Source organism: Prinia subflava, chromosome 13 (genome assembly GCF_021018805.1).
Source record: "Prinia subflava isolate CZ2003 ecotype Zambia chromosome 13, Cam_Psub_1.2, whole genome shotgun sequence".
Lineage (NCBI taxonomy): Eukaryota > Metazoa > Chordata > Aves > Passeriformes > Cisticolidae > Prinia > Prinia subflava.
The window spans coordinates 18,749,001-18,771,128 of record NC_086259.1 but is presented as its reverse complement, the minus strand read 5'-3'; the positions used below and the strand labels follow the sequence as shown (position 1 = coordinate 18,771,128).

Genomic DNA, 22,128 nt, shown 5'->3' with positions numbered 1-22,128 from the left:
GGATGATCCCAGAGGTGTTGAATGATCCAGGTGGGATTGGGATGATCCCAGTGGGTTCAGACGATCCCAGTGGGCTTGGATGATCCCGGTGGGATTGGGATGACCCTGGTGGGATCCGGACCATCCCTGTGGGATTGGGACCATCCCAGTAAGATCTGGATGGTCCTGGTGTGTTCGGATGACCCCGGTGGGATCCGGACTGTCCCGGTGGGATTGGGATGACCCTGGTGGATTAGGATGATCCCAGTGGGATCCGGACGGTCCCGGTGGGATCCGGACCATCCCGGTGGGATTGGGATGACCCCGGTGGGATCTGGACCGTCCCGGTGGGATTGGGATGATCCCGGTGGGATCCGGACCGTCCCGGTGGGATCGGGATGATCCCGGTGAGATCCGGACCGTCCTGGTGGGATCGGGATGATCCCGGTGGAATCTGGACGGTCCCGGTGGGATCCGGACGGTCCCGGTGGGATCGGGGTGATCCCGGTGGGATGGGGATGATCCCGGTGGGATCGGGGTGATCCCGGTGGGATCCGGACGGTCCCGGTGGGATCCGGATGATCCCGGTGGGATCCGGACGGTCCCAGTGAGATCGGGATGACCCCGGTGGGATCGGGATGATCCCGGTGGGATCCGGACCGTCCCGGTGGGATGGGGATGATCCCGGTGGGATCGGGATGACCCCGGTGGGATGGGGATGATCCCGGTGGGATCGGGATGACCCCGGTGGGATCCGGACGGTCCCGGTGGGATGGGGATGATCCCGGTGGGATCGGGATGATCCCGGTGGGATCCGGACCGTCCCGGTGTCGGCCCGGGGGGGCGGTGCCGTTCCCTTGGCGGCAGCGCCACCTGGCGGCGGCGAGCAGGGACCGCCGGCCCGCGGCTTTCCCAAAATTTGGCTTCAAACCCGCCTGGCTGGGGCCGGTCCGGAGCCTTTCCCCACCAGGTGGGTGCTAAAAAGCTTGGGTTTTTTTCTTTAATAATTAATTTTAAAATATCTTTTAAAATGTATTTATTTTGGTTTTATTTTTCCCTTCTGGTATCCGGAGCTGTGAGGGGGAGCATCCCTTCATCCCATCCTCACACCAGGTGAAACTCCTTCATGGAGCACTTCTGGATCAAACCTTTTCCAGGTGGGACAGATGGGAATACCTGGCCTGGAAAAGCGCGGAGCAATCCATGGATACAGGCACCTGACACAGGATGCTCTCGGATGGGGTTGATTATCCAGATTTGCAGAAATCCTTGGAGATTTGACCGTCAGGAACAACATCTGGAACCTTAAATGGGTATTTGGAATACCAGGGGATGAGTTTGGTCTCAGGTTCTTGCAGGCTGAGATCCATAAGGATCAGTGGGTGCCTGATTTCTCCCTCAAAACCAAAAATAATCGGGATCTGTGGACCTCAGGGGATCCAAACTCTTGTCACTTTAGGAAGGGGACTTCGATTTCTGAAATGCTTTTGGGAGGCCACACCTGAACATCTCTTCCCTTTCCAAGCATAACTCCCGCCTGATGCTCTGCAGGAAAAGGCAGCGCTGGGATGCTCCTGGGGCTTTATCCCTGCCAAGGAATCTTTGCCACAAGGAGCCACCCTCAGGGAGAAAACAGGAGGATGAAAGGAGCCCCCCGAGGGGCAGGAGGTGCCCCCAGCAGCAGCTCTGGAGCTGGGAGCTGATGTTATTCCTAGAAATTCTCAGATTGGCTCCACTAGTGAGGAAAGGCACGGGGCTCTCTTGTTTCCTTAACAACTTTCCCTGTCAGAATCCAGTAAGGAATTAAAACCAGAATATTAATATCAGTGGTTGGACTGGATGATCCCAGGGGATCTTTTCCAATCTGAATGATCCTGTGGGTTTGTTATTAATAAAAGACAATAGAAGGAATGAATCTTAATGAGCTTCTGGCTCAATATCCAAATTCCCCTCATCACAGGGTGCCCAGAGAAGCTGTGGCTGCCCCTGGATCCCTGGAAGTGTCCAAGGCCAGGCTGGACAGGGCTTGGAGCAGCCTGGGACAGTGGAAGGTGTCCCTTGGCAGGGGTGGGATGAAATGAGCTTTGAGGACCCTTCCAACCCAAACCATTCCATGGCTGTGATCTCTGGTTGCTCTGATTCCTCCAACTTCTCATTAATATTCCAACTCAAGTCATTAAGTGAGATAAATTTTCACAGGGGAGCTGCAAATCCTTTGGAAAATTTCCCTGAGGGACTCACTGTGCCATCAGTATGGATTTCCTTTCCTCAGAGATCCTCCAGGACACCTCAGAGATCCCCAGGATCTCTGGAACGAGCACCAGAGGGCAAATGGCAATCCTAGAGGTCAAAGCACCTCAGTTTAACCGTGGAGAGGGATGTGAGGACACTGGCAGTGCCACTTGGCTTCAGCAGTGAGAACACGAGCCTGAGCACAGACCTTCCTTTATTTGAAGCAGCAAGACTCCAAACCCCTGGAATGGCACAGAAAGTGCAGCTCTGTGGCTCAGCTCAGCTTCAGGCTAATTGCTGCAAAAATAAGCAAACACACCTGGGAAAGCAGGATGACACGGCCTGGAAAGTTTTGCGGGGACTTTGGGGTACCAGGAGTTCATTTGGAGCAGAATTTGCTGCAGCAGTTGTGTGGGGGTGAAGAAAAGTCCCTGCAGAGCAGCAGCTCCAGCTCCAGAGGGATGGAAACGCCACGCTCCAGAGCCTGAGCAGTGCAGGTGCCTGGAAACACTCGGAAAACACCAGATCCCTCTGGAAAAACACAAGTATGACTCTTGTCTGAACAATTATTCACTCTGAAACCTGAAGGGGTGGCAGCCATGGGTATGTTAATGCTTAGAAATGTGGCAGCTTTCACCACATGAGTGTTTCCCTTCTTCCCCTGCCCTTTTTTTGATCCCGCCTAACTGCCCCGTGTGTTTGCTTTATTCTTTAAGGAAAGGTAAACCTGGCTTGCCTCAAAGTGTGGGATGGGTGGATGGTAACACATTTGTGTGACTCAGAGACCTCTGGAGGTGGCACAATTGGGGGGAAAATTTTGTTTTGTGTCTTGTCTCCCAGAGCAGGAGCTGTGGTTTGTCCCTGGCACGTGCTGGGAAGTTCTGGAGCAGGAGGAGCAGTGGGATTAAAGGCTCCAGGTATCCCCTGGGAGACAAAATGCCTGTTGGGAATATCAATTCTATCCCACAGGAGAGCCCAACAGGGGTTTGGTTGAAGTTTTCTGAGAGCTTTTGTTGCTTTGGCCTGTCCTGCTGTTGTTTTCCGAAGGGGTGGGAATCACCAGTTGCCTGCAGTCCATCAGGAGCTATTTCTGCCTCTCCATCTGTAAAATGTGGATGCTCCTGGGGCAAAATTCAAAGAAAAAAATCTCTTTTGTGCCTTGTCTCCGAGAGCAGGAGCTGTGACTTGTCCCTGGCATGTTCTGGGTGCCTTGATGGAAAGTTCTGGAGCAGGATTAAAGGATCCCAGAGGATCCTTTAAGGAGCCACACCAATGCTCCAGGTATCAAAATGCCCGTTGGGAACATCAGTTCTGTCAGAAAAGCCCAATAGTAGTTTGGTTGAGGTTTTTTGAGAGCTTCTCCAGAGTTTTTGGCCTGTCCTGCTGTTGTTTTCCGAAGGGGTGGGAATCTCCAGTTGCCTGCAGTCTATCAGGAGCCATCTCTGCCTTCCCATCTGTAAAATGTGGATGTTCCTGGGGCTGCGGCAGAGATGGAGCAGAGATAGATCCATATCCTGAACTCATTTCTCCCAGGCACTTCAGTGGGATGCCCAGCCCAGAACAATGGCAGGATACACGACCCTAAACATTTCTGCAGGGCTTTGAAAGATGAAAAGCAGGGACTTTGCTACCTATGTCAGAGGAGGGGCAGGGAAACGTTCCATGATGTTTATAGCAGCCATCACGGACATTACACATGGAAACATGGGAAACGCTGCCCTTTTCTGGGAGGGAGATAATCTTTAAGAGATGGCAACCAGGAAATCAAAGCATTTGGTACACAACAGCCTCCCGAGCAGGGGGGTTTGCCTGAGGAACGTGGCCACGGCCACAGATGTTTCCTCCAGAGGCAGAAGTGCTGCGAGGGGCTGTTCCTTGGGAGGAACCGGAACGAGAGAAATCCCTGCACACGCTTTTCCTCCCCCTCCTCAGCCCTGTGGAGAGAAAACACAGCCCCAGCGCTGGATTTTTCAATGGAAACATTTCCCTAAAAGCCATTTGTTTCTCCCTTTGGAGCAGTAGAAGATGATGAAATAAAAAAAGCATACACAAAAAAAAAAAAAAAAGAAAAAAGAAAAAAAAAAAAGAAAAAAAAAAAAAAGAAGGCATGACTTGGAGGCAGTGTTTAACCATCCCTTTCCTGATTTTTTTTATTGGGATAATGGGATAAAACCTCTGTCCTTCCAAGCTGCTTGTTGGGAGGGGATCAGGGAGACGCTGGAGGGCTGGATGCGGACCTGGACGTGAGATCCAAGAAAAAGCCTTGATGGTGAGAGATTTTTTTTCTCCCCTTTTTCCTTCCCTGCAAACAAACAGTCTCTGACATTTGCAACTCACAGCCTGCCCAGCAACCCAGCTTGTTTACTGTTGTCTTTGGTGGCTTGAAGCTGTGTGGCCTTGTCCCTGTTCCAGGAACTGCATGGACATGGCTGGCTGAAGGAGAACCCTCACGCCTGTGCAGCTTTGGGGGTGGCACGGAGCCACCTGGGCCTCACTGTCACACACCACGCGGGTTCCAGCGCTGCCTCAGTGCCACACACCACGCTGGGACTGACGGCCTCCAACAAAAACCCCCTCCAGAGTCACCCTGTGCTCCACCGTGGGGCTGCTGGAGGCTCTGTTCACCCCGTGCTGGTTTTACTCTGTGTTTCTGCCACAAATGAGGGTAGGGAGAAAGGGAGAATGGTCCTGGGAAGGTCACGTCGCTCATGGAACACCTCAGTGGTCACTGCTGATCCCAAACCCTCCCAGCTCCAGGGTTTAACTCCAGACCAGCATCTTCCCCCACTGAACCCTCCAGAGGAGGGGAGAGCAGCCACGACAGCTCAACAACAGCAGCCCAAATGTTTGGGCCATGAAAGGAGCCGGAAAGAATGTCCCCGACCACATGACAGGCGAGGACATCGGGCTGTGCAGAGAACAGAGAGCCCTGGGTTTGAATAATTCAGAACAAAGTTGGCTCAGGAAAGCATTTCCCATTGTACTGCTGAACGTTTCTTCTCATCACACAGCTCTGCTGCTGCTGCACCCCAGGCTGTGCTGGGCATCACTTCATTCCCCATTAAAAGCAGAGTAGAGATCTATCAGCAGCATTTCAGACTTTTCTGCAGCACCCAGGCACTGCTTTGCCACTGTTGATGGTTTCTGATGAGTCCAGAGCAGTAAAACCGGGCTGGGATCCACCAGGGATGAGGCACATTTTGTGTCTTTGGGCACAGGTCACAGCTGCAGCAGGTACAGAGTGAGGAATTATGACTTGAGTAAGTCTTCTGCTCTTTAAAGGCTGGTAATTCAGTTGGAGAATACTTCAGGGTATGGATTTTATGGTTTGATTGTTGGTATCTTGCACAGCCTTGGTCTGGGCCAGAGTAAAACACAAGCAGGGTTCGATTCCTCGAGATTCCTTATGAGATCAGAAGCCAAGGATTCAATAAAATCTCTTGCCTTTCAGAGTTTTGTGGACTCCCAGAAATCCCTGCTGACTTTGCTCTAAGTGATGCCTTCCTGAGCATGCAGAGAGCCTGGAACAATAGCTCTGACAGAGGCAGACTGCCCCATTCACTTTTTCTGCACCATCTGCTGCTTCCTTTAGGGTCAGCCCACAAGAGAAAATCCACATCACACAGCTAGAGACTCCAGAAGGCCGTGCAGGGCTGTGCCTTGGCCACTCTTGTGTTTAATTAATTTAATTTAATTCAACAGCAGTTTGGCAGCTGGCACTGAAAGGTCTTTTAGCTGGAGAGGAGCAGCACCAGGAGCCCCATCCCTGCCCCTGCTTTCCTGACTCTCCAAGGCAGAACTGCACTGATTTCAGAGAGGGATTGACTGAGATGGCAGCACCTTGACATTTATTAATGACCTTGATCAAAAATACCAGGATCACTGCAGAATTTCCCAGTCCATTCAAAATGCTAATAAGCTTCAGCTTACAGTAATTATTTTCCTTCCTAACTACAGTTTGTAGAATCATAAAAGTTGAAAAAGAGCTCCAGGATCATCAAATCCAATCTGTGCCCCATCCCCACCTTGTCACCAGCCCAGAGCACTGAGTGCCACGTCCAGCCCTTCCCTGGACACCTCCACCACTCCCTGGGCACCCTTTCCATGAAGAAATTCCTCCTGATTCCCAAGCTGCTGCACACCCCTAGTCAGCATCTCCTCATGGTTTGGAGTTTAACTCTCAGTTGGGAAAGCAACAGGATACTGAGGAAATACAGCAAAATGCAGCCTTGAAACACACGACAGAAAAAAGTGATAGGCTGGAAAGAGCCAACATTTTGGACACTGCTCACCTGTGGGCTTCACTCAGCACCACAACTGCAAACAGAAAAAGATGTTTGTCCAAATAAAACCGGCCCCTGGCTGCAGGCTGGGCTGAGAGGAAAGCAAAGTTACCACACTTACAGAACACATAAACAGATCTGCACTGAAACTTCAGATGGGAAGAAAGGAGAGAAGGCAGAGGATGTGATTCCCACAAATGTGACCAGAAAAGGGTGGTTCCACCTGAAATGCAACAGGGGAAGTTTGAGATGCTGGAAGTTTTCGTTGGCAGAGCAACTGGTTTTTAACTGCTAAGGTCACCTGGACATCTTCAGCAGAGCAAGAAATATCCCAGAGTCAAAAGGAACAGCAAATGATCCCATTACTCAATTTGCCATCATTTGGAAGGGGCAGGCAGGGATGGATAATTATTTTTTTGCTTTTCTTTCCTCTGCTGTGGAAGCTGATGATGCAGGGAGTGTGTTTGGGTAGTAACATAACCCTGACTCTCAGCCTTGAATGCACAAGCCCTGAAATGAGACCCAGAGGGTTGTGCAGCGCTTGTCTGAATTTGCACTGAGTGATGCTGGAAATCATTTGGAGCTGTACAAGAACGGAATGGAGCTACTGATTTTTTCCAGATCCTTTGTTGACCTTACACGAAGTTCACGGAATGACAGAATGGTTTGGGTTGGAAGGGATCTGAAAGATCATCTTGTTCCAAGCCCTGTGCTGTGAACAAGGACACCTTCCACTGTCCCAGGCTGCTGCAAGCCCCAGTGCCCAGCCTGGCCTTGGACACTTCCAGGGCAGCCACAGCTTCTCTGGGCACCCTGTGGGCCTCCACACCCTCCCAGGGGAGGATTTCTCCCTCATATCCCATCTAACCCTGCTCTCTGTCACTTTGAAGCCATTCCCCCTTGTCCTGTCACTCCAGGACAGGAGTGTCAGGAATGTCCCTCTCCTTCAGGAGGAGTCGTCACTTCCATCTGGAAGCCACAATGAGCTCAGCCCTGAGCCTGAACAATCCCAGCTCTCTCTGCCTTTCCTCCCAGCAGAGCTGCTCCATCCTCTGCCCATCCTGGAGCCTCCTCTGGGCTCTCTCCAGCAGCTCCAGGGCCCTCCTGTGCTGGTCCCCAGGGCTGGAGGCAGCTCCAAAGCTTTCCTTGAGCCCTTCCCTACAGAGCCACATGACAACGATGAGAACTTTTTATTTAATACTGAAATAAATACCTGACCCTCGAGGCACAATAATCTCCTTAAAATATACTTAACAGTATTCCCTGGCTAAAAAAAAAAAATAAAGTTTCCAACTCTTACTTTAAAAAAAAAATAAATCCATTTAGATGCTTACTTTGACTACATGCCCAGCATCACTGGCAAAAGTGCTTCTGTTTAGAAAGGATGGCTGGGCCAAAAGTCAACTTGTTTTTCAGGAATAGGAAACCTAAGGGGGAAAAAATGGTAATAAGAGCCATAGCAGATAAATCATTATTGGCCATTCCACTGGAAGGGAATGTTCATGCCCAGGACAGGGCCTGGGAGCAGTTTCACCTGGAGAAATTGTGTGGAGCTGTCTCACCCCTCTCACTGATGATGTGGAAGAGCATCAGGGACGGTGACAAAGGCACAGAGGCTTTGGGACCATCTCCAGCAAATTCCAAAGAATTCCATGCCAGACTAAGCACCAACAAGTTCTGACCATGGTGTGCCTGCTTTTCATTTCCACTATCATAATAATAACATTATTATTAATAATGTTATTTCAGAGGCAAAGGATTATAAGAGACAATCAGGAACAGCAGCTATTATACAATTATCCGATCCATCAGAAAGGCAGTTTTGGGGAAAAGCAGAGAAAACTGGGATTTGCTTTCCTTTGAAATAAGAAATATAAGGTTGACCAAGGGCTGATTTAGCAAGAAGCTGAGAAAAGGGTTCCCATCTTTCCCACCTGATGTTACCAGCTCTCACTAAAACTAGAATTAAGCCAGTGTTTCCACAGCCACTCCTCAAGGCACAAAAAGAACAATCTCTCTCCCATTCTAATAAAAAATAAATTCAAAACTTTCAATAGGCAAAGCCCATTTTTCAGTAAACAGAATTGTAACCCTTAGGACAGATTTGCTGCTGCTGGCTTTTAACCTCACAGGTCCAACCTTAACTGAGGGACTGGAACTGCCTTGCTGCAGGTGCCAAGGGGCAGGGTGTTAAGCCAGGCTTAACAAAAACACCAAAGAGCACCAAAACTGAGTGTGGGTACTTTGTGGGCAATTCTTTTTAGAGAAATGGCTCCTCTGTCACCTCTGGGGACAAACCTTTGCATGTCCAAGTGCAGGAGTGAGGACAGGTTGTGGAAAAATTTGGTTTTGTTAAACCTGAGGGTTACTAAAAACCTTAAAACTTCAGGTTGGCTTCTCACAAAACGATGAAAACACCATTTTTAATTTGTTTATTTTTCTCCTTCATACTCATCTGTGACTATTGATTTCTCCTTGCCCTTTGTTCCTCTGGCCCTTGGCCAGCTCTGCTGTCAGAGCATTGCCCCCCAGGCTCAGGCCCTGCAAGGAGGACACAGCTCTGTGTGCAGCTCCGTGGTCCCTGTAATCCAGGAAAGCCCTGTGCTGTGCTCCCTGCCAGCTCAACCGAACAGGAACCACCTGCAGTTCCCTCAGAGCACTTTTCAGCTCGCTCACCCGCAGGCTGCCAGGCAAGTTCCCCACATACACTGTGGTAACTGTGTCAGATCCCTCCAATCTGGGATTTCCAGGATCACTTTCCACATGGAGCTGTCCCATTGAGCCTGGAGCAGGCTGTGGTTGGGTGTTTGCAGCCATCACCTTCTTTGAAATCGCTGCTCTGTTGGTGTTTGCCAGGGCTGGATGCTCATCCTGGAGGGTGACATCCTTGCCAGCCTGCTTCTCCCTGCATCGAAGAGTCTTCAGGATGGGGATTTTTCCCAGCATCTCAGAGCTGACCTAAAAAGGAGGAGGATGGATGTAATTATTATAAAAGGATTTCTTGCCTTCCAGAAAAAGATGACGAGCAGCAGAGCTCGTTTGTGCCATAAAAAGAGAGGGACCTTATTATCCTGCTGCCACGCTGAGTGCCAGAGCATTCCAAATGTTCCTAATTGCTAGCCTGATTGGCAAGTCTCTCCCTAAATACACTCTGCAGGACAAAAATAAACATTGGTGACTCTTGAAGCGAGCAGCACAACGTGGACCCAGCAGACAAATCCCAACCAAAGTCAGGACTGTTCCATTTGACCTTTATTTATCCGAGTGCTTTCAGATCCGCATTCTCCTGGTTTTCCCTCTGTGTTTGCTTTGTCTGAGGGCCTGTGCTCCTGCCCTGGCAGAATCCATCCCAATCCCTGCTCTGGCAGAATCCATCCCAATCCCTGCCCTGGCAGAATCCATCCCAATCCCTGCCCTGGCAGAATCCATCCCAATCCCTGCTCTGGCAGAATCCATCCCAATCCCTCAGACACTTCCATTCCGCAGAGCTCCTGGCGCTCTTCTGCCCCAGCACAGGACATCCCGTGGGCTGGGTCACACAATGGTGGAAGCTGCAGCGGGAGCGTGCCTTGGAGCAGGGCTCCTGTGGATGTGTGCCCAGCTGGAGGCACATCCCCTGCCTGGGGCACGTCCCCTGCCTCGGGCACGTCCCCTGCTTGGGGCACATCCCCTGCCTGGGGCACATCCCCTGCCTGGGGCACATCCCCTGCCTGGGGCACATCCCCTGCCTGGGGCACGTCCCCTCTGTGCCACCCCGGCTCCCACACCACCCACAGCTCCTCAGATCCCACACGGATGTGCTGGGCTGGAGCAGGGAACGGAAGCGCTCGGACACTGCACACTGTGAGCCCGTTATTCCTCCCATCCATCCATCCGTGCCCTGCTCCCAAAGAGCTTTTCTGGAAGGGCTCTTGCTCTCAACAGCTGAACCCCATCCATGTGAGGCATGAGATGCCCCAGGCTGCACTCAGACACTGGCAGGAAATGCAGTGGTTCCCCAGCTAATGTGGTCGAGCTCTTGGCTTGCACGTTGCGCTTGGAAGGAGGAGGAATTCCTGCTTGGCTGCTGGACAAATCCAACATCCATCAACACCAGATCCAATGCTGAAATTTAGGGAGCAAAACAGAGCCTGGGGAAGCAATGCCTGAGCTAGGAGAGACCCAGGCTAGTAGCCCAGAATGTGAGTGGGCCACTCCAGCAGGGCAGTGCGCTCTGGAGGCTGGGCTGGAGCAGCAGCAGTCTATCCCTGCAGATCTCCCAGCCCAGACCTCACTCATCCCTCTGAATTCCTGCTCCTACAGTTACAGGCACAGCCAGCCTGGATCTGCACAACATCAAGCTCAGCCCTCTGGGGACTCGAGGAAAAGCCAAGCCAGGGTGGGGGCAGTGTCAGGATGAGGTGACAGGAAAGTCACTCAACAGAACTCTCTTCATGCTTCCAGGGCTCATCTTCTGAAGAGCAAACAAGCAGGTTTTATTTCAGGAGGGAACTAAATAAAAATATGATTTCCATAAGGCCTGTGCTAGTTCTGCTAACACAACAGCAAACAGCAAAGAATTGCTCTGAGGACTTCTCCAGGAGCCTCCACATTCAGAAAGGTGCAGACAATTTTCAGATTTTACAGAGTTACTACTCTGTGCATTCTGGAGCTCATTTGTTTTTCTCAGCCAAGAATTCCAGGTGTTGTGTTTGACAGCAAACTCCCCTTCCCTGAGTGATACAACATCAAACCAAGGGCTGAAGGATCTCACTTTGTTTGTCCTGGCCAACAATTAAGAACATTTGTTGTCCTCTATCAAATTTTGATGTGAAATGTAAGCTCTATGCTAATTAAACCAAACAGGAAAAACATTTTTCTGTTCTCATGCAACCAATCACTCCTGGGCCCAAAGCACAACCTCCACCTCTTCCCAAGAACTGTTCCTTTCACCCTGAAATTAAACTCCGTTGCCAAGGCATGGGTTGGGTGTCTGGTGAGAAAGGGAAATGCTACCAAGGGCAAACCCTCAGGGCTTTGGAGATTAGGGCAATCAGAGATGGGCACTGAGAGGATAAACTCTGGAATTCCCAGGCTTTCAAGGACAATCCAAGGACAGATTTAGATAATCCAGGGAACAGCACAATCTCTAAGAGACTTCCACAAGGCATCTCTTCTCAGTAGATTTTGGCATCGGACTGCAGCTCTTGGAGCTACACTTTCAGGCTCCTGGCAACTCAGGAAGATGCAGTGACAAGAGCATTTATGTTTTAGGAGGAATTTCTGCCCAGAAAGGGGGATTAGACATCGGAATTACTACCCATGGAGGTGGTGGAGCCCCCATTCCAGGCAGTGTTTAAGGTCCAGGATGTGGCACTCAGTTGTCTGGTCTGGGATCAGTCACAGGTTGGACTCGATGATTTTGGAGGTTTTTTTCCAACCTCAGCGATTCTGGGATTTTTGTAAGGGCTATGAACTATGAATTTTCTTTAAAGTTCTGGTCAAACACCACCATGAAGTGATTCTGTCATTCCCTTAAAATCCAGCCCTGTGCAGACACAACAGCAACAAACCTTCAAAGCAAAGGCAGCAGATTTAGGACTTGTAATTTTTTGTATTAGCAAAGATTTGTAAAAAACATTGGACAAGTTCTGACACTGCCAGCTGACACCCTCCTGTCACAAGAGGACAGAGGATTTACCTTAAGGGCTTTTTGCTCTGGGGTCTAGGAGAACATTTCAGCTGGGTCAAACCTTCTAAATCTTTCCCTATTTTCTCCCTCTTATGCTATGGAACGGTAGAAACTCGATTTGGGGTTTCAATTCAACAAACAAATCCATTGGGTTTTTGGGGTTTTGAGAGTGAGAACTGAAAGGGCAAAGGGGGCAGTGGGTGGCAGGGCAGAGGAAAAAGCTTGTTCTGCTCTGTTGCAAAAGAGCAAACAAAAGAACCCAGTGGTAGTACAATGTGTTGCTAATTACAATCATGAAAAAAAATCCTTTTGTCCTGTGAGCTGTGGAGGATTGCAAGGATTTATTTCCATGTGGAGAGAGGCCAGAGATATTCCTCCTCTCTTTCAAAGAAGCTGCACACTCCTGGGTGCTGTGCTGGCTGGTCAGTCCTCCCCAGCCTTGTTTAACCCTGTCCCTGTCCCTACTGCTTTAGGCTAAGCCAGAATTTAGGGGACACTCCAGCTCAAGTCTGGTTAATCCAGCTATGTGAACATGGGCAAACCCAGCACTGGAAGCTTCCCCCATCCTCTAAAATCAAGGCCAAAGCATTTACTGATGTTTTTAAACTTTGGATTGAGTGTTGGGATTTAGCTTTGGTAGTGAAACCAGAGCTGAAGAAGTTTCCTGTTATCCCTCGACCACCAATTCCCAGACCAATTCCAACTTCAGCCCTCTGGGGTTGGCCAACAGAAGTGCTCGTGGGTCTGTGCCATAAACTCTGAAGTGATTTGGGTTAAAAATAACTCCACCAAAGATAATTCATCATTTAATAACCCTGCCTGCTCCCTGCCATGGCTGGGGGAGCCCTGGGGAAAGAGGACAGCAGGCTGGATGAATTCTTCTGGCACACAATTACTGGGAAAGGAGCTGAGGAGGGAAACGTGGCCCCTTTCTGACAGAAACAAGAAGAAAAAAGTCCTGGATGCTGAGTGCCAGCACAAATCTCCCAGCACAGCATCCTCTGCTGTGACACCTGGATTGATCCCGAGATGTGGTGGCAGATGGACTCCTGCAGCCTCCCTGCTCAACACCAGGGCTGTCCTCACCCTCTGCCCCCACACAACCCGAGCACAAACACTTCCAGGGTTTTGCTGGGGAGAATGCAGGATGTGTTTGATGTGTTTGTCCTGTCAGAGTGAGTAATGCTGACCCCTGAGCCAGCCCAGGCCAAGGCAAACAGCACTGAGATTTCCCTGGAAGCACTGCAGCCCTGGAGTGAGGCACACAGGGAAGGGCAGGTTGGGTTGGATTGGGTTGGACTGGTTGGGATTGGGTTGGACTGGTTGGATGCTGTCCTCATCCTGCTATTTCACTCTGCTTCCCACAGCTCCTCACCACTGACACAGGAACACGTGGATCTTGTGAGACCCCACCTGGATTCCCGTGCTCAGCTCCAGTGTCCTCAGCAGCAGAAAAACATGGAATGTTGGATTGAGTCCAGAGGAGGCCACAAAGTTGGTACAAGGACTGGGACACCTCCCCTGAGCAAATTGGAGCTGTTCAGCCTGAAGACATCCCAGCACCTTCCAGGATCAGAACAGGCTACAAGGAAGGGACTGTTCATCAGTGACAGGACAAGGGAATGGCCTCAAGATGGAAGGGGGAAAAATTACTTTATATATAGAGAAGGAATTGTTCCCTGTGAAGGTGACGAGGCCCTGCACAGGTGCCCAGAGCAGTTGTGGCTGCCCCTGGATCCCTGGAAGTGTCCAAGGCCAGGCTGGATGGGGCTTGGAGTAACCTGAGATAGTGGAAGGTGTGCAGGGATAAGGAATAAGATTCCCTTTCAAATCCCTTCCAAGCCAAACCATTCCATGATTTTAAGATGCAGACTGATGCTGCTGCCCTGGCACCACCAAACACCTCCAGAGCTGCAGATCCATCAGCCCTTCCAAACAGGTGGGCAGGAGCTGTTTTGTTTCATCTCTGCCCATCCTCAGATTGTTCAAGACCTCCAGGACAGACCCCACTTCTGGTGCTGTCTCCTCATTTCCAGGAGCTCCGAGCAAACAGGGACTTGTGGCACAGACAAGGCCGGCTCAGCAAGGCCAGCACAGCTGAACATTTTATCATCCATTCGCACAAAATGTCCAAATATGTGCACACAATCCAAGGGCACATTTCTGGGAGCTGGCAGCCCGTGGAGCCTGCTGGTGTCCCTCAGGAGACACTTATGCAAGCCACACTTGGAATGCACCCGTGGCAGCTGCAGTCCGGGGACGCTGCAGCGGTGCTGAGATGTGTGACCACGTGTGCAAGCACTCCCTGCTCCCACTGTCCCAAAAAACTCACCAAAACAAAGCCCTGGCTATGCTGACTGCGATTCCCTTCTGCTAAAGGATTTGCCAGCTTGGATGAGTGCATTTTTTGAGCTTTCCTTTCCAAATATTCTATCCAAGATCCAAATCAAAGCTGTTTGTTGTCGGAGGGTTTCCATCTCTGCCACTGGGACTCCCCCCCAGTCCATTTCATTTCAGGAAAATTCTTTTCCTAATTCTCTTCCTATTCCTATAAAATTCTCAGCAAAAGAATTATTTCAAAACCAGAAGGAAATGCTTGGTAAAATACAGTGATTTTTCCACCTACTACTCTCATTTCCCTCTTCATGAACTCAAATATTTTAATTTGTCTGTACAGTTTCAATTTAAAATAAGCACAGCACAAATAACTTGATAATTGGGACAAATATAATAGCCAGTGTCCCAGATAAAGATCACAGTTACCCACAGAAAATACTAAATGAGAAAGCAAGTAGCTTCATGAATTTAGAGTTCCCAGAAACAATGGGTTGGATTTTCAAGACACATGAAGCCAAATAATTCTCCACTGGCATCCAAATAAAGTTTTCCAGAGTGCTCAGCTCTCAGCAGCTCTCGCTGCCCTCCAATAACTCAAATTGATGTCCCAAAACTCTGACCTCAGAGACACAAAACTTCCACAAACACCCCCCAGCACTGTGGATTTAGAAGTGTTTCTAGAGTGCTTGACAAAGTTTCTTTGGTATTGATGATATTGTGGCTCTCCCACTTCTTTAAGGGTCTTGAAACAGCACAGAACACACAAGAGCACTCCAGGAAATGCAGCATGGAAATGGAGCCATGGATTTGTTTGCTCCTTCCCTCTGGAGCTGCAAACCCACAGTGTGCATCACTGGCAGCACATCCTTGCAGCAACCCTTAGCTGTAATCCCATATTTGCAAACACCTGGATTTCAAACTCCTAAACATTGTCCTGGCCTGATCCAGCCCTGTTCCCCAAGGATCAAGGATTTTTTTGCAGTGTATTTTCCACCTCACTTGTCTTCACAATGAAGTTAAGCTACTTGCTGTTGACATGTTTAGAATGTTGGAGGATTTATTTACTCTCTGCCTCTTGGTTCATTTAGTTTTGCTCTGAGGAACAGGAATGCACCAGCAAAGCCAGGAGGAGAAAAGGATGGAGGGAAAATGATGGAGAAATAGCCAGGAAAATCCAAAGGACAAACACTTAAATAGCCCCTATCAAATTCACCAGACCTCCCACCTCCAAACCCTGTGGGCAAGAGCTGAACGTGCAGGTATCACCACAGGCACCAACAAAATAAATGTCACTCATTTCCCTGGGGAATAATGGTAATTTCTTCTTCATACAGACACCACACTTTGTTCTGGTCCCAAAAAGACAGAAAAGTGATGATTATCCCTGCTCTGCCTGGTCTTCTCCAATATTCCTATTTAATCCACACAGTTTGAGGTGTTAAATCAACACTCAGATATTCAAATAAACACTCAAATATTCAATCTGTGCTCCATTCTCAGTGAGAGCTGCAGAAAATTTAGCTTCTGCTAAAGGCACAGAAAAAGAAATAAAAAAGTGTCAGCAAGGCCACTTACTGAGAAGTCTGACACCAAGGCAGACAAACTGATCAAAAGTATGTTGGCAAGATGGATGGAGCACAAGGGGTAGGCCTTCAACACAATTAAATCCAATAATATCCTAAAAAAATTACAATTCAGAAATAATTCAATGGAAAAAATTCACTAGGACAGACTAGGCCAGACAGAGCTGTTATTTATTTATTTATAACCTCAAATCCTCAACCACAGGCAGGGTAAAATGTTCTCCCACCATAGGAATAAAAATAGTCCTGGCTAGAATCTGTTTGTTGTAGATACATTACCTAAAGAAATTTCACTCTTTTTGCTGGTTGGCAAATTTTCCCAAACAGCTCTTGATTTCCCTGGGAGTATTCCCTTAAAATTCCTCTGTTTCTGCAAGATGAGGGTGCACAAATCCTCATTTCAGCATTGCTGCTGCACTCCCTCATGCAGGATTGTGTCTGCTCCCTAACTGGGTGAGTTTAGAAATGAAAATCCAATGACAAAGAAAATGTTTTCCCAGCAGGAACCTCCAGTAAAACAATTCACTCAAGGCTCTTCTGAAACTATTTGGGAAGCTGAGGAAGTTTCTGACACTAGGCAGAAAAGAGGTGGAGGGAAATCTCTCTCCTCCTCACCATTACCCCTTGAACCCACTGCACACAGATGCTGCTGTTCTGTTCCACCTCACAAACACATCTGCTCTTTTACCAAGTATTTCTAATAATAAAATATGTTTATATGTAAAAATGGGGGGTTTGTCAGCAGGTTATTAGGACCAGCAAGCCACCAGCAGCAAAGGTTTATGATTTAATTTGAATTAAGACTGAACTTGCCTTGTGCCACATTATTCCCTGAGGTTTTGGCCGTTTGCAGTTTGTCTGGATAGTCCTTGTTGGGGTGAGGATGTAATCCACAGTTAAATCATGATCATCCACCAGCTCCTCTGCTATGTCAAGCACCTACAAGGCAGAGATTTGGTTAAGCAGCTAAAAACAAATTCCCCAAAACTGTGCCCCATTCCTGATGTCTTGTCACATGAAAATCCATCAAAAACAATGGGAATAAAGATGCCAAACCAGCATCATTCCATGTCTCCTCTCCAGAAGGAGCAGGAAGTGCCCCAGAGCTCCCTCCCTGCTGCAGAGGGGACATTTGAGGATCTGAGCTCACCTGGCAGTCGTGCACGATGGTGACCACAGGTGTGTCCTCCTGCACTGCCCCCATGGACACCATCATTGCATATTCCATGTCTGCATAACCTTCCCCTTTGCCAATCCTCCAGCCTAAAGCACAGAGAAGTGGGAAAAAAACAAAACAACCCAACAGCAGGGTGGAAAGTTGTTGTTAAAATTGTGTAATTAACCGAGCAGCCTGCAAGTTGTAACTCTGCAGAAAACCAGCATCTCACACAGAGTGCAACTTTCCTTGAAATCAGCACTGAAAGGAAATAAAACATCAGTTTCAATGACTCCTAAAAGATCCCAGAAGGTTCTCATTCAGAATAAACAAATTTAATGCAGTTAACACAGCAGTTTATTTAGCAGTTGTATTTAGAACCTTCTATTCATGTCCAACACAGGTTAATGTGGGTAAAGAGGAGTCTGGGTCACATATAAAAACTGTGTTATTTTAGGCAAGGGATAAAGTCAGTGGAAAGTTTTTCAGCACCAGCAGGTTTCCAAAATACTAGAAAATGCAGAATCTGATCCCCAAATAGGTCCTGAATCAGCAGCTCTAACACATGTCCCTTCACACAGCCTGTGTGAGGAGAGCAGATCTCTGACCAGGGAGCCTGCTTGGATTCCCTTAAAACACCAAGAACTGCTTGCCTCAGAGTTTTCCTGAGGGCCAGAACATCTCTGAGCCCACTGCTGTGTGCCTGGAGGCACTGCTGCTTCCTGCTGGGACTGGAACAGGGATTTGTCACACACAGAGGCAGAACCCAAGGCCACAAACCCTTCTGTGTCTCCATAAAATCTGTCCCTGCCGTGCTGTGGCTGTCCTGGCACTGGACTGGGGGTTGGGACCTTTCTGCTGGAAGTTTTTCCTTACCTTTTTCAGAGACAGCCACTGATCCCACAACAACCAGGTCCACTTGTGCTTTCCCATCCAGCCCCACAGGGACGCTGTAGTCTCTGACACCCTGCAGGAAAATAAACCCCAAAACCTTGAGGTTTGCAGAGTGCACAATCTTCCAAGCATTGAGGCAGAAATTCAGGATATTTTGATAAATCCAAGTAACTCCCCACGTTTCCAAGTGTCTCTCCCATGTTTAGCCGAGCTGTACATGTCTGGGAAGTTATCCCCCAGGGAATCCTAGAATAGATTCCCTGCTACAGTGACAAGAATTTTGGCACACTGCAAGGAGAGCTGAGGGAGGTGGGCACTTTTAGAAGCAAGGTTATTTATTTAGGATCAAAACCTGATATTTTGAAACACTTTTTTGGAAATCTGCTCCTAAAAACGAGGGCAAGTGACACTTCTTATTTACATTCCCCTACTCTGCTAAAAACTTGAGGAATACCAGAGCACTACAAATGCCTCAATTAATTCTGAAATACAAACCACAAAGTTAATTTAGACACAGCTACAGCACAAAGAAATCTGAAGTTACTCAAAGTGATACAATTATTTTTTTCTTCCCCTTTCTCCTTGTTCAACCCCACCCACTCCTCTTCAATCTGTTCTCATCTTCATGAAAATTCTGTCCAGATTGCGGAAATTAAAAATTATGTTTACTTGGGTTTTTAAATATCAGAGGTTTAGAACTATTAAAAATACATCTTGTGATTCAATCACTCCCAATATATGTGTACAGCACACTGTAAATGCTCCTCACACCAACTCAACTTGGTGCTAATTATAAATTAACGATATTAAGATCACAATAAAGAGCCAAACGTTTCCTGTGCAGAGCCAAACCCCAAGAATTCAGTAATTTGTGGCACTAATGCCCATCAGGCACTCCCCAGCAGTGTGGTAAGGACTGTTTGCACTGTGCTTTGTAAATACAAACTGCCAGCAGCGTTTTTTCATTAGTGGGCTGGGGGTAAGAGCCCAGATCAGAGCAGGCCAAGAGAAAGGTCTCTTTTAAAAGTGCTCTTCAGCCCTGAACAGCTTAATTAGTTAATGACTCCAAGAGAACTTCCAACAAAGAAAGTCACTACTAATTACCAGCCATTTACAACCTCATCGTTTATGGGGTTGCTGCAGAACTTTACTGCTTTTAGCAGGAGATAAAGGAGGAATAAATCCATGCAGTAACCTATTCGTGCTGCACCAGTTGGGTTTTCCTGGCAGATAAAGATGGATATAAAACCTGCCAGGGCTCTCTGGCCAAAGCTTTCAGCTGTGCAGCGAGATTGTAACACGAGAGGGCAGCAAGAGACCGCTGCAAACCCAAACATCACCACGTGTCCGGGCCTCACTGCCTGCAAATGTCACAATTCACGGTTCTCTGGATGTTGTAGTCTTAAAAAAACCTCGTCTTTCCTGTCTGGTAACACCTAAGAGCACTAAAATATTCCCCAGCGGCTTCAGCAGCTCAAAACTGCAGAATGCAGGAGCACGAAGAAAGATCTAACTCACCTCAAGCTGCTCACGATTTTCCAAAAATAACTCAGAAATACCAACCCCATCCTGCTAAGACTAAATTATCTCCCGATTTCAATATTATCAACGGCAGTTGTGTACACAAACCCGGGAAGAACATCCGAACAGGAAGGTATTTCTGATCCATCCTAAATCCAGAGTGTCCCACGGGTTAATCCAGCCCTCCCTGCCCCCTCGTTCCCACCTGAGACGTGGCACATCTCCTCAGGATCTCCTTGGTGGCACCTGCAGGGGGAACGATCCTATTGAACAGCCCAGTCCTCAGACGTGGTGTGGGAACCAGCAAAGTCTTCCTGGCCTGGGGAAACACAGGAAAAAGTTTGTTTTGCACTGAGGAAATGTTTTTATTGTCACGCATTAAAAACTACATGGGCAAGTATTAATTTGTTGTGTTGTCGTTAGTGCTGTTGATTGTGTAGTGCTTGTAAGATTAACTTCCTCCAACACAGGGAAATTCCATAAAAAGGAGAAATAATAATAACAAATAATAATAAGAAATAAGAAGTAAGAAATAAGAGGAAATAAGAAGGAAGAAATAAGAGGAAATAAGAAGGAAGAAATAAGAAGAAATAAGAAGGAAGAAATAAGAAGAAATAAGAAGTAAGAAATAAGAAGAAATAAGAAGGAAGAAATAAGAGGAAATAAGAGGAAATAAATAAGAGGAAATAAGAGGAAATAAATAAGAGGAAAATTGAAGAAATAAGAGGAAAATTGAAGAAATAAGAGGAAAATTGAAGAAATAAGAAGTAAGACATACATTCGAAGATATTTGAGGACACTCCTTTAAACACATCCCCTCCTTTAAAGTTATGTCTCTAAATAGCTTTATAAAAGATAAGAGTTTCAAATTGACAAAAGTGAGGGTTAGGTTGGATATTAGAGAGAAATTCCTCCCTGTGAGGGTGTGGAGGCCCTTGCACAGAGAAGCTGTGGCTGCCCCTGAATCCCTGGAAGTGTCCAAGGCCAGGCTGGACAGGGCTTGGAGCAGCCTGGAATAGAGGAATGTGTCCCTGCCCATGGCAGGAGGCTGGAACTGAAATTACCTTTCAAATCCCTTCCAACCTAAACCATTCCACGCCACCTGTTGATTCAAGGTCCACAAATAAAACATCTAAAACCCCTTGAAGCTGCAGTGCCAGGCTCTGGTGTCCCCTCCCAGCCCCTCCTCGGTACCTGCAGGGCCGCCAGCCGCGCTCCTTCCAGAGGCTTGTCGGGATCCACCTTCACCTCCCGCGCCCTGCCGAACACATCCAGCTCCCCGAGAGAGCTGCAGGCCTGGAGAGAGCCCTGAGGGAGGGAAGGAGCCAACAGGAGGATGTATTCACTTACTTCCAGCGTCAGGAAGCGCGCGTTCCTCTGGGGAGCATCGGGGTTTATTTTTACTCTGCGGGCAGCCTGGAACTCCTGCAAGCCCAGAAGCCTCGTGGCAGCATGGGAGGCGCCCTGTTTGCGTAAAATATCGGTGGATAAAATACCAGGAACTGGGCAATTTGGAACCTTTCACCCTCTAGATTTTTAATTGAGGGGCTGCTAGTTTTCTCTTAATCCCTGGAAATGTCCAAGGCCAGGCCGGACAGGGCTTGAAGCAACCTGGGATAGTGGAAGGTGTCCCTGCTGACTGAGCTGTAAATTCCCTTCCAATTCAAACCATTCTGTGTCTGCATAATTAACAAGGTGGTCTTGTTTTCTTTCCTTTGAGGGCTGCGAGGGGCTGGCCCAGGAAGCTGGGGGGAACTGGGGGGAACTGGGGGGAACTGGGAGCCCCTCCCGGGCAGGCCCGAGGCGGGGGAGGGAGGGAGCCTCAGGCTCCCGGCGCCGGCAGCCGCCGTACCTTGAAGTTGGGGATGCGGCCGCGCACGGGCCGCGGGAACTCGGCCAGGCCCGAGGCCTCCAGGTGCTCCCACACCTTCTCGCGGATGTCCCACTTGGAGGAGCGCCCTGAGGGGAGCGCGGGCAGCGCCCGGCCCGGCCCCGCCATCGCCGCCCTCACCCGCCCGCCGTGACGTCACCGCCATCGCCGCCCTCACCCGCCCGCCGTGACGTCACCGCCATGCCCTCCCGCTCCCTCCGCCGCGCCGTGACGTCACGCCGCCCCGCCCCTCAGCCGTGACGTCACAACCGCGCCCTCCTCACACGCCCGCCCCTCCGTCACCGCCGCCAGACCACGCCCACATGGTAACGCGGAGGGGCGGAGCCTCCGCGGCGGCCACGCCCCCTCCGGCCCTCGCGCGGAGGCTACGGCGGCTCTGAGGGCTCAAAACGCCTCGAAGGCAAAGTTGGGGGGGAGCGGGGTGAGGGAAGATCGCTCAGGAGCCGATTTATTTCTGGAATTGAACATAAAAAAGGCTGTGCTGGCGCATTAATGTGAGATTTCCTCTCGCATTATGCAAATATCACGGGCTTTCCATCACGTCCTATAGCTGGGGCTAAAAACCCACCCCACTTTTTGTA

The 22,128-nt window shown here is 49.0% G+C and overlaps 1 protein-coding gene across 2 annotated transcripts; it reads right to left on the bottom strand.

Moving 5' to 3' along the window:
• Positions 1-8,808: 8,808 nt before the first annotated feature.
• Positions 8,809-21,736, bottom strand: MTHFSD (methenyltetrahydrofolate synthetase domain containing). 2 transcript variants are annotated; one of them, XM_063410873.1, is made up of 7 exons: positions 21,509-21,736; positions 21,007-21,120; positions 19,862-19,975; positions 18,118-18,208; positions 17,236-17,348; positions 16,899-17,024; positions 8,809-9,452 (listed from the first exon to the last, which is right to left on the bottom strand). In XM_063410873.1, the coding sequence occupies exons 1-7, from the start codon at positions 21,653-21,655 to the stop codon at positions 8,946-8,948; spliced, it is 1,212 nt and encodes a 403-aa protein (XP_063266943.1). In that variant the 5' UTR covers positions 21,656-21,736; the 3' UTR covers positions 8,809-8,945. The 2 variants fall into 2 exon arrangements, with proteins under 2 accessions (XP_063266943.1, XP_063266942.1); XM_063410872.1 differs by lacking the exon at positions 21,007-21,120 and adding an exon at positions 20,851-20,964 and having other exon boundaries at positions 21,509-21,732.
• Positions 21,737-22,128: the final 392 nt, after the last annotated feature.